This window comes from Electrona antarctica (assembly GCF_951216825.1).
Source record: "Electrona antarctica genome assembly, chromosome: 7".
In the NCBI taxonomy this organism is placed as follows: Eukaryota; Metazoa; Chordata; class Actinopteri; order Myctophiformes; family Myctophidae; genus Electrona; species Electrona antarctica.
In genome coordinates this window covers 45,050,155-45,061,772 of record NC_136812.1, presented here as the reverse complement: position 1 = coordinate 45,061,772, position 11,618 = coordinate 45,050,155, and the positions used below count along the sequence as shown (strand labels likewise).

At 42.9% G+C, this 11,618-nt stretch overlaps 1 protein-coding gene across 1 annotated transcript; it reads right to left on the bottom strand.

The window, feature by feature from the left end:
- Positions 1-458: 458 nt before the first annotated feature.
- On the bottom strand, positions 459-10,044 carry ncl (nucleolin). Its single transcript, XM_079506253.1, has 16 exons — positions 9,847-10,044; positions 8,254-8,346; positions 7,683-7,791; positions 7,298-7,417; positions 6,614-6,718; positions 6,188-6,319; positions 5,780-5,863; positions 5,531-5,654; positions 4,948-5,084; positions 4,328-4,454; positions 3,972-4,117; positions 3,589-3,727; positions 2,490-2,641; positions 2,046-2,172; positions 1,588-1,895; positions 459-1,319 (listed from the first exon to the last, which is right to left on the bottom strand). Exons 1-16 carry the CDS (start codon positions 9,862-9,864, stop codon positions 1,246-1,248), a joined length of 1,995 nt encoding a protein of 664 aa, XP_079362379.1. The 5' UTR covers positions 9,865-10,044; the 3' UTR covers positions 459-1,245.
- Positions 10,045-11,618: the final 1,574 nt, after the last annotated feature.

The window sequence follows — 11,618 nt, the reverse complement described above, 5'->3', positions numbered from 1 at the left end:
GAACCACTCATCCAATGGAAGCTGCATGTCCTTGGGTCCTCAAAAGTGGGAAATCACTGGGTTGAATTTGAGACATGCAAAAAAGGCCAGGTTGGACAGATTCAAAGAATTCATAAAATCTACATTTTACAGTATAGATGTAGGGCGTAAACTAAGCCTTCCAAGAGCAAAACGATTTAAATTGTTCTAATTAATTAAATTATGGATAAGCAAGGGGCCAGGACAGATGGCACTTTCAGGTAAGAGTGAGAATTATGGCCTTAAAATGCTTCCGTCTCAACTCTTCATTAGCTCTGGTTAATATTTATATTTGGTTCACCATCATTAACACTTTAGCAGATCAGCCTTTTCACAATATGGAGATTAATTAAAAAATAAAACTTTGTGCCCGCCCGACAGCAACGATAAGCATTATAGCGGGAGAGATATAATGCAAACATAGTTGACAAACCACCACATTTAAAAATCACCACTTACAGGTTTTATTCAACCTCAGATTCTCAGATGGGAAAAAATTAGTCAATGCACTACAAATATTACATAGCGTCAACATTGAGTCCTCTAGTCCTCTTGTGACTGACTTCTAAATACATGGACTTGTGTGCCCAACCCACCTAAAGAACAGGACAGAACTGTTTAAACACGTTCTAAACAACACCCAACAACGTCATCAGGCCCCGACTCCATCCCCTTGTCCGTCAAAAATACAACATGAAGTAAAACTCTTTCCCCCCTCCCAACTAAAGGCAAACAAAAATAAACAAAAATATAAGGATACATCACAATTTCTTTTCTTTACAAAAAAAATAAAATGAACTCAAAATGAATACAAATCGTTTCTTCTCATGTACACGATCAGATGTATCTGCATTAACGGGCATTTACCATTCACAGCAAACTCAGTTTTGCCAGACACATTCCATTTGACTCCTTTTGGAAAAGCAAATAAAAAAAAAAGGGAGAAAAATAAACTGTGGTCTGGATTGAAGAGACGAGGATGATGTGCAGTCGGGACCTTCAGGATCATCTCACTGGCAGCCCTCCGGCCAAAGAGAGAAGAAGGACCATTCCGGCGAAAGGGAAAAAGGGGGTTCGAGGGAGTCGGGAAGGGGAGGGGCTTAAAATGCCCACTTTTACAGTTAAATATAATAATCGATGATGCTTTTTGTGGAATGTCCAAAGGCTCTGTAAAGCGATGAAACCAGAGTCCATTCATATAGTACAAACTAAAACAGATTTTTTTTTTTAGTCGTCAAACTTGATTTTCTTGCCCTGGGGCTTCCCGAAACCACCACCACCACGGTCACCTCCTCGGCCACCTGGAACGACAAGAAGAACTGATTTTAAGCACTGGATTTGTTAATTTTGTTTGTCGAAATGGTCAAGTGATTCACTTGGAAGTTCTAAATGCATTCGATTAGATTTTTTTTTTCTTTTTCTCCAGTCCACAGTGGATGGTATTGATTTCTCCCCCCCCCCCCCCCCCTATTATGATACATTGTAGTTTTGGGGCTAAAACCACCACTGTTCACTCTGGACCAGTGGTTCTCTAACATTTGCTTTAGCCTAACCCCATTGTTATCTTACCTCCAAAGCCACGTCCGCCTCCGCGATCTCCGCGTCCTCTTCCTCCACCGCCTCTGCCGCCACCTCCCCGGCCGCCAAATCCGCCGCCGCCACGTCCTCCCCGGCCTCCGCCGAAACCACCGCCTCCTCGGCCACCGCGGAATCCACCGCCTCCAAAACCGCCACCCCCACGGCCACCACGGAATCCGCCTTCGCCTTTGGGCTTGGCGTAGTCGAGTGTCACCCTGTTGCCGTCGATCTCGCCCTCCTCCATGGCTGCCTTGGCGGTCTCACAATCTGTCTCGTTGTCGAAGTCCACAAAGCCAAAGCTACAAACGCACAGAGAGAGGATGATCAGAATGGCTATAGATGTTTTTAGTGCACTGTAAACAAGATGACCAGAACTATACAATAGGCTAGCCTGTGTGAAGATAACCCACACGTGGTTATTTTTCCAGATTAAGTGAGTTGAGCCTTACCCTTTAGACGAGCCGGTATCTCTGTCTGTGACGATCCTTGCTCCAACAGACCCTTCGAACGAATCCCTGAGGGTCTCGTCTGTTGTGTCCTCAGAGAGCCCCTTGACAAACAATGTTTTTGTAGGACCTGGTGGCCAAAACAAAGAAAATGTTGGTCGTCTTAATCTACAAGTTGTGTACAATATGTCCATTTAAATAACATCGATTACACATGGACTGGCTTAAAAACATTGATCGAAAGTTATGTTGATCAGTGTTGGCCTGTTGTCTCCTATGGTACAACGTCAATACAGCATGAAATTGTGGACAGAATCTTATCCAACGATACTAAATATCAAATCATGGTCCGTGGCTCAAATGCCAAATAAATGATGGGCCTTAATATGAAAAAGGTTGAAAACTAGTTTTAAATGCTTCAACGTGCCATATTTTGAGCAAACCTACCGGATTTAAATCCTTGGCCGCCACTCTCTCTCCTGTTCCCCATCTGCTGGCTGTACTCTATCCTGACCGTCCGCCCTTCGATCTCTGTGTTGTTCACGCTCTCCATGGCCTCCTTGGCATCGTCATCGTTTTCAAACTCCACAAAGGCAAAGCTGCACAGGAAAACACAAAGATTGAGAAACGTTAATATAAATGTGGGAGAGTTCTTGCTGCATGGCAGACATACGGACCACTGCATCCACTTCCCAAATAGGTCATGCTAAATTAATGCCATTTATTATTGCCAAATTATTCAAATCCATGTCTCAAGGTGGTGGTGGTAGGGTATAGAAGTTATGCAGGAATGCCTACGGAGTGGCAAAAAACTACTTTCTGGCCTTGACAGCCCATACATCCAAACTGAAAAGTCCTATCTGATTGCATTAAACATTAAACTCACTTTGCCCGTTGCTTTGCCACTCACTTTTAGCATGTGCATACCATACCCTCTATATATTTCTACCACTCAGCCAAGCAAGGAAATTAATCCATTAGAATCAACATGTCAAAGCGAAACATTAATTCCTTCCAATTTGGTTCCATTTTTGACTGATATTCAAGGTGTGATTTTTCATGAATTGTACAAAATGTTCCCCCACAACTGCATACATTGCCAAAGCAAATTGGCGACCCAAGTAGGAATCAAGTTGAGGATGTGCCAGCGATTGAGGATAGGACCGGCAGACGAACACACACCGGTACCGAAGACATAGCATTGGCTTTGATCTACCTCCGTACATTACATACATGAGTACTGAGTGACCACATGCATGTCCAAGAAATGGAGGGGACAATGGGACATCCTTTGCAGACATTCTGGATGCCCTTGCATTAGCAAGGGTCATTTACAATTCTGCCTATTGCTATCCAACTCAACCAACTGTTTGATGGCAGAAACGGGCTTTGAACCCGCTTCAGATACCTCACCTTCCTTTTTAAATGTTTTCATGCGTTTAACCACATTCGAGCGGACGTCCCCATTTTGGGCATGTCATTAAACTTAAGGTCTCAAATTGTCAAATGGTGCCACTTGGCCGCAATGTTCAATTGTACCACTCACCCTTTGGACCTGCCGTTGTTCTGAGGAATACGGATGGAAACAGACTTCTCGAATGCCTGTTGAAGGACGTCCTCTGTGGCAGTGAATGCAACGTTGTTGACCATCAGGGTTTTGCAGGGTGCCCCTGCAGCTGCTGGGGCTGAAAGAGGAAAGACAAGAGGTGAGTTCAGATGCAAGGTGCCAACAGGCCTCTGGAAAGCTCAAATCATGGCACTGATCAGTACTTGACTATCTTTATAATCCTCACAGAAAAACCAGGAGATTAAGGTTCGCATTTTATCAGGCCATGCATGGAGTTGACCATATTCAGACGGCAGCCATTTTGATCTTGTGTCATGAAACTCTACCCCCAAGTGTGATGTAAAGTAAAATGGCATGTTTACCTGCTCCCCAGGCACCAGCTTTATTCTGTTGGCTCTTCTGCCCCACAAAGTCTACGAGGATGGCGCGGCCCTGGACTTCGGTGCCCTGCGCCTTCTCAAGGTACTTCTCTGCGTCCTCTTCCGATTTGAATTCAATGTAGGCAATGCTGTGGAACAAATTTGGAAACAGTTAGCTCATCCGAAACGTTTACAAAAATCCACATCCCATCTGGACTAGCACTGCAGAGGTCATTGTAGTATTCACCTTCAGCACTTGCATCAACAAAGAAATGTTATAAAAGTCGATTAGACTAATGTTAAGATTGCAGCACAATATTCAAAGGCTTCATAGCTGTCCAACAGCTGGTTCCTCTTACCCTCTGTTTGAACCGTTCTGGCCAATAGGAAGCCTGATGTCAGTGGCTTCATCGAAGACCTCCTTGAGGTCGTCTGTTGTGGCAGCGAATGGAAGGTTCTTCACGAACAACGTTTTTGCGTCCCTCTCTATGGAAGAAACGAGCATAAAAATGAAACCATAACCACAGAATGCAAGCCTACATAAGGCTTGTTTGCAGCCAGTGGATTGTAATGTGAGCATTGTAATGTGAAAAGAGCACGTTTTCAACTATATAACAGAAGATGGTGTGCACATTGCATCGTGGCAACTAGGCTGTGGAATACATTTACAAGAACTAGAACATGATCACACCCATATCGTTTGGACAGAACATGTGCCAGCGATTGAGGATAGAACCGGCAGACAGGAACACACCGGTACCGAAGACATAGCATTGGCTTTGATCTTCCTCCGTACATTACACACACGAGTACTGAGTGACCACATGCATGTTCAAGAAATGGAGGGCATGGGAAAATTAAACATGATGTTCTTTAGTTCACACCGGTGTCAGTGCTGCTACCAAGTTGTTTTTTTGCACATTCTAAATCAGTAGTTCTCTGTACAGAAAGCTATCCATGAAACAGGACCATGTTGTACCTGATTTTTGCTGCTGAGAGTTCTCTTTACTCTTTGCCTTGTCGAGCTTCATCTCCATTCCCAACACTTTCTTGCCGTTCAGCTCCAGGGCTTTCTCCAGGTCCTCTTCGGAATTGAATTCAACATAGCCAAACCGTCTGTCAAAACAAGACAAAAACAAAGGCATTAGAATAAAGCCAACATGCATTTGCAGTATTTGGGTCAGTGGTATAACTCTGCAATAGATGGTTGAGTGAATCATATCCATCCATTGATAATTTGAAAAATAAATGTCGTATCATATGTTGGGCTTTATTTAAATATGGTTCCATTAGTTTCTCAATACTTGAGAACTATCCCCCCCACACGTGCATACATTGCCGTCCCAAGTAGGAATCAGGTTGAGATGTTCCAGCGATTGAGGATAGGACCGGCAGACGATAACACACACCGGTACCGAAGACATAGCATTGGCTTTGATCTACCTCCGTACATTACACACATGAGTACTGAGTGACCACATGCATGTTCAAGAAATGGAGGGGACAGCCATCTCAGAATCCCTAATAAAGAAGAATCTGTGGCACTTCCAATAACGACTTACTTTGAGCCTCCTAGCCTGACTTCCACGATCTCGAGGTCGTTCTTTGTGAAAAATTTCCTCAGGGCGTCTTTGATTTCATCATATTCTTTGTTTGGGTTCAGGTTTCCAACGAAGAGACAGAAACCTTAGAGAGAAAGATCACATTTCCATCAAATTATACAAATATCAGAGAGAACACATTTCCATTAATGGATTATAAAATATATTAACATCCAGTTATTAAAATTAGATGTCTGTATGCAGTCTTACCTTCACCATCGGCCTTGGCCTTTTTGGCAGGGGGCGTTTCCTTCTTAGCATCAGCCTTCCTCTTTGCAGGGGCCGCAGGTGCATCTATAAACAAGTGTTTAGTTCAACCTTAGGTGTGCATAGTTGAAGCTTGTTTTGCCAGTTTCAGTGGAGATGCTTTTCCTTCCCACCGTTAAACAATACGCAACACTGGGTCCGTCATTTAGCCTTTTGCTTATTTTTGCTAAAAGCTAGTCAAACAACTCACCCTCGTCGTCATACAATACTAAATCCACTAATTAGCCGGCATCAGATCAATTAAAAGGTGACATCACACGCAATCAGTATTAAGTCCCTTGTTTGTCATCATATGCAACCTAACTGGGGGTATATTCATATATTTCACTAAAGGCTAGTCAAACAACTCACCCTCATCGTCATCATCTTCCTCCTCCTCATCATCTTCCTCATCATCCTCCTCCTCAGACTCCTCCTTGGCTTTGACCATACCAGCTTTCTTGGCTGGGGCTGCTGGGGTGGTGTCCATCTCTTCCTCAGAGTCTGAAAGCCACAACACATACAGATACATCAAACACCAGTGCAGCACCGTTCTAAATACTAATCCTGTGTTAGCTGCCATCAGAACAATGGGTGACATCATGGAAACAACCAGTATAACACATTCATTCATACATTCACTCATTCATTCATTCACAATCAGTATGTCAAGTCATGGTTTTTTTCTGTCATCATATGCAGCCAAAAACTGGGTGCTATTCAACATATGATGGTGTCACACTGGTTCCTCAAAATAACCAGCAAGACTTCACCACAGATACGATTCAACAGTCTTACCATCTTCTTCTTCATCATCATCAGACTCCTCCGCCTTTACTGGTGCCTTGGCAGGAGTGGCTTTTCCTTTAACTGGGGGAGGGGCCTCCTCTTCAGATTCCTCCTCTGAGAAAAACAAAGGATTTATGTTTACTATCAGTAATGTGGGTATGAATGATATCAAGTAGTCCAGTAAAATAATGTTGATCCCAGACAGCATCGTCAATACCAATCATGACTTCAACCATATTCAGAGTGGGCCTCTTCTTGCCAAACACATTGCACAAGATCATCACACCCTTATGCATTCGGACAGAACATGTGCCAGCGATTGAGGATAGAACCGGCAGACAGGAACACACCGGTACCGAAGACATAGCATTGGCTTTGATCTACCTCCGTACATTACACACATGAGTACTGAGTGACCACATGCATGTTCAAGAAATGGAGGGGGTTGGGGAAAGGAAATGTGGCGTTCTTAGGTTTAGTGTGCACTGGTGGCAGTCAACCCAGGGACATGTTTCATGAAATTCAAGTACATACAAAAATTGTCAAAGCGTTTATGAACTAGTAAAATATGAAATGTGCAGTACAATAATCAAAAAACGGATAGATTAGAACGAATAGCCGATACATCGGTGCTAGCCCGTTTCTGAGTAACGTGTCATCAGGTACACATTGTAAAAAGATGACAGTTCATACCATCATCTTCATCGTCATCATCAGATTCCTCTGCCTTAGCTTTGGCTGGTGTAGCCTTGGCGGGAGTTGCTTTAGCAGCTGGCTTAGGGGGAGGGGCTTCCTCATCGGACTCTTCCTCCTCTGTGGGTGCATTTGACATCAGTCAGATCTCGCAACAATAAGTAAGTAAGTAACATTATTTTCGCCTGTTAACATGACCAAAAAGGGGGGCTAAATAAAGACATGAACCTTAATTCTCTCAATCAAAATAAATTGCTTTTAAACAGTATCACAAGCTTTTGGATTGAGGTCGTAATAAGATCTTAACCATAAAGTCAGAGCACCTTCACAAAAAAGCACTTGTTCCAGTAGTTTTACATGTTTTCAAACAACGTGCATTATTTACCAGAGTCGTCATCCTCCTCCTCCTCACTCTCTGGCTTTTTTGCTGCTTTGCCATTTTTCACAGCTTTGACTGGAGCTTTAGCTGGTGTTACTTTTTTCGGGGGTGTTGCCTGGGGGGAAAAAATATATATATATATAAATAATAAAAAGAGAACACAATTCCAACTCAACCGTCTTCATCCACTATATATTAATCATAATTAAAATAATTGCCGAAACAGGGCTTTAAGTGGTTAAGAAACTCTTAAATCAGTGCTTCACAAACACTGGGTTGGGACCCATTTGTGGGTCACAGACACATTTGTATGAGTATTTAATGTTTCCTACATTGTTATAATTATTTCTAAATTATTCATAAAAAAAATGTCATGAATTACAATGAAATAAATGAATAAATGGAAATTCTAAGAAATTCCATAAAGTAAACAAATGTTTATGTAGTAGTGAAAATAGCTGCATGCTTGTAGAGCTGCAATCATCAAATTTCTCTTTTAGGTCAATGGCTACAATTAACCACTTCCCTAAATATTCCCCCCAAAAGGGCACAACAAAATCCTCTTTCCACACCATACCTCTTCCTCCTCTTCACTGCTTTCCTCTTCACTAGATTCCTCCTCTTTAGGGGGCGGAGGGGCCTTTTTCTTAGGAGTCGCCTGCTTACTTGCCTAAAGTACAAAAAAAATATTTTAGTCAAAATCTGAAGGATGCTAAAACTTTAACAGATGCATTGTGGTGATAGTGTGTACATGTACATGAGATTTAGGGCATGGCCAACACAACTACACAAATGGAAAACTAAAGATCCATGCGGCCCATGGACGTCTCAAAGTGGGATCCATGGACACGCCACAGTTCCCACTTCCTAGGGGTTTTTAATGGCTTCAGTATTGAGCTTTAGAGTACACATGGAACCAAAAGGACCCATAAGTATTTTAGTGTACACAACCTTAAATACCGCCAAAATCGTAAAAACACACCACCATTAGAGGGGGAATATGCTCTCATCTTAAAATCAATATATTAAAACGATGCAGTTCTGTATCTGACACGCGCCGCGTGACACTGGAGAAGCCGACGCAAACCCCACGTGGAGCGCAGCGGGACACGGTAAAGCTAGCGTGTTGGCTAGCCCAACCAGCTAGCTACTTTAGCATGCTAGTCACGTTTTCCTGCAAAACTTTTGACAAACGCCTAAATGACAACGACATGGCCATTGTCAAATATAAAAACACGCATTACGGGAGATTACCGCGACGCACGAGTGACACGATTTAATAGTTTTCCGGCCATTAATTCACGTTAATAATCCACTACGTCCGTGCTGCGCTAGCGTCAGCCAATTAGCTAACTCGGGTCATTTGTATATTTTGTGCGTGTCAACTCAATTTTAAAAAGAGACATGGGTTTTATTTTAATGTATGCTACATCCGCCAAGTCATGGTTACAGTTGACAATTACAAATAAAAAAGCGTTTTAAACCCCATTATAAAAAAAATAAAAGTTTGCGCGACTCCATTTTGAAAGCTACACTTCACACAAACCATTGAGGCTACATTTCATTACATCGTAGTTTCGTGTCACTCGACAAAAACAGTCGCTCAAAAGATACAAAACGTGTATTTGTGACTTATACAGTTTATTTACACAGTTTGTAAACCAGGTAACTTTTGTAAATGTAACGTTGGTCACATTTTACCGTGTTTAAGATAAGTGGGAGTCGCTGTTCTCGGAAAAGGATCAGATCTACAAGCCACCAGCACGTTGCGAGGCGACGCGCTGATAGCTTGTAGATCTGCTCTTTACGGACGGCCGAGCAGCCAGGCTCCGTTCGGGGCCTAGCGAGCAGAGCACACAAACATGGCTGATCTCAGATCTGGGTCGAGAAGAACTAGCAGTGTGCTGCTTTACTGCGATCACGCTTCCCCTCCTAACAATGCGGCAAAGCTAGACACATGCAACAAATAGCGTTATACATTTGAATATTTTCGGTTTTAAAGGGTGCATATTGTGTAAATATTGAGTACCCGGTGTAGCCGTTAATTTCTTAATCCCCATCATCATCATCGCCACACTGCAGGAACTTGCACGTTATACAGGCCTCAGTGCGTAAACACAATCCTAATGATTTGAGAAATTGTGGACTATTAAATCGAAATGACACTCACCTTTGCCAGTTTCACCATGGTTGCCTTGTACTCGGCGCTTCGATTGTTGGATTTGCTTTGATGTGTTGTCTTAAAACTACAAAACGATAATTAATAACAGAGAGTCTTGCTGCTGCTAGCACACACGTGGCTCAGTCAGTCCACACTGCTGGACATTGAGAAAAGAAAGAGAGAGAATGTGCGTACGCGCGCTCCTCTATGCTGCCGTGCCTTTTCCGGGCTGTGCGCGTCCACGCGGCCCCGCCCACGGCGGAGGGCTCGTCCAATCGCGCCGCGGCGCCGCGACGTTTTTTGCTTCGGGTTTTCGTGCGTCGTCTTCGTGCACGAGCACGCGTTGGAGGGAGAGAAGGGGGCGGAGCCGCGGGGGGGTTCTTCTTGCACAATGCACTTTCAGAGAGAGCATCCACATTTATTTTATATCTTATCTTTAATAATAATAACATTGCCAGGAGGACACAGCGATTTTTCATTAACTGGATAAAACTAGTCCGGACGTGTTTATGTGTTATCGAGTTAGATTTTAAATTTAGAATGTATTCTCTACACGCAATGCAACCACATTTTACCAGTAAACTGCCTCTTTCAAGAAAACAGTGATCATCTGACTAGAAGTAGCCACTAGCCAGGCACAGGCATGACGGATCCTGAATCCTGTTGAAACCTTTTGATAGTAAACCTTCTTTAGGCTAAATTGGTTTACTAGTGGTTTGTTGACCATTTCCCTTGATTGCAGCAGTTTCGTCACACCGGCAGACTGGCAGTCTTTTTTTGCTGGAGGCTTTAATGAATCTAGTATCCGTTCTGGACGGCTGTTTATTTCAACCACGTGGTCGCAGCAGACAGCTGCTATCAACCACGTGCTTCCTTCCATCGCACGTGGCTGATCACCGATAGTGATCATGGTGCCTGTTGATGATGAGCACTCAAACTTATCAAACACTTGACCTACGTACTCCCTTCGTCTGGCAACAGGCTATGATTGATTGATTGAATACTTTATTAACAGGTAGCAAAAAGTGCAGATGTACAGTTATACAAAAATAACAATATAATAAAAAAGCAGAATTACAGTACATTTCAAATACAACTCAATACAAAAACGTAACTGTGAGTGGACGACACCATAAAGCATTACACTTGTTTACAATAGGGCCCACCATTTTCAATTAATCAAAACTTTTAGAGACATACGAATATACACAACTATCATAGAGGAGGTAAAAAGGGAAAAGAAACATACAGAGAGGGGGAAAAGAGGTGGGTGGGGGATTCAGATTTTACGGGGACAGTTTCGAATTGCAGCCGTCCGTAGGTGCCCCCCCCCCCTTTTCCCCTCACTGTATATATTTCTTTTCCCTTTTTACCTCCTTTATGATGAATTCCTGTTCTGTCTATAGAAGTGTCTATTTGTATGTCTCTAAATGTTTTGATGATTTGAACATGGTGGACCCTATTGGAAACAAGTGTAATGCTTAATTGGGTCGTCCACTCACAGTTAACAGCCTTTGTATTGAGTTTGTGCTTGAAATGTACTGTAATTCTGCAAACTGTTAATAAATTCTTCAATCAATCAATCAATTGAGAGCAGTTTTGAAGGAGTCAAGGGATTTGCATGTCTTAATGACTGTTGGTAGGGCGTTCCACATTTTGGTGGCATAGGAGCGAAATTAATTTAGTCCCTTGTTTGTGCCGAATCTGGGTTGCACATGGTTTGTTGAACTCCCTCTGGTGTTGTGGGTGTGGACTTCGTTGACATTAAGGAAGTATTTAGA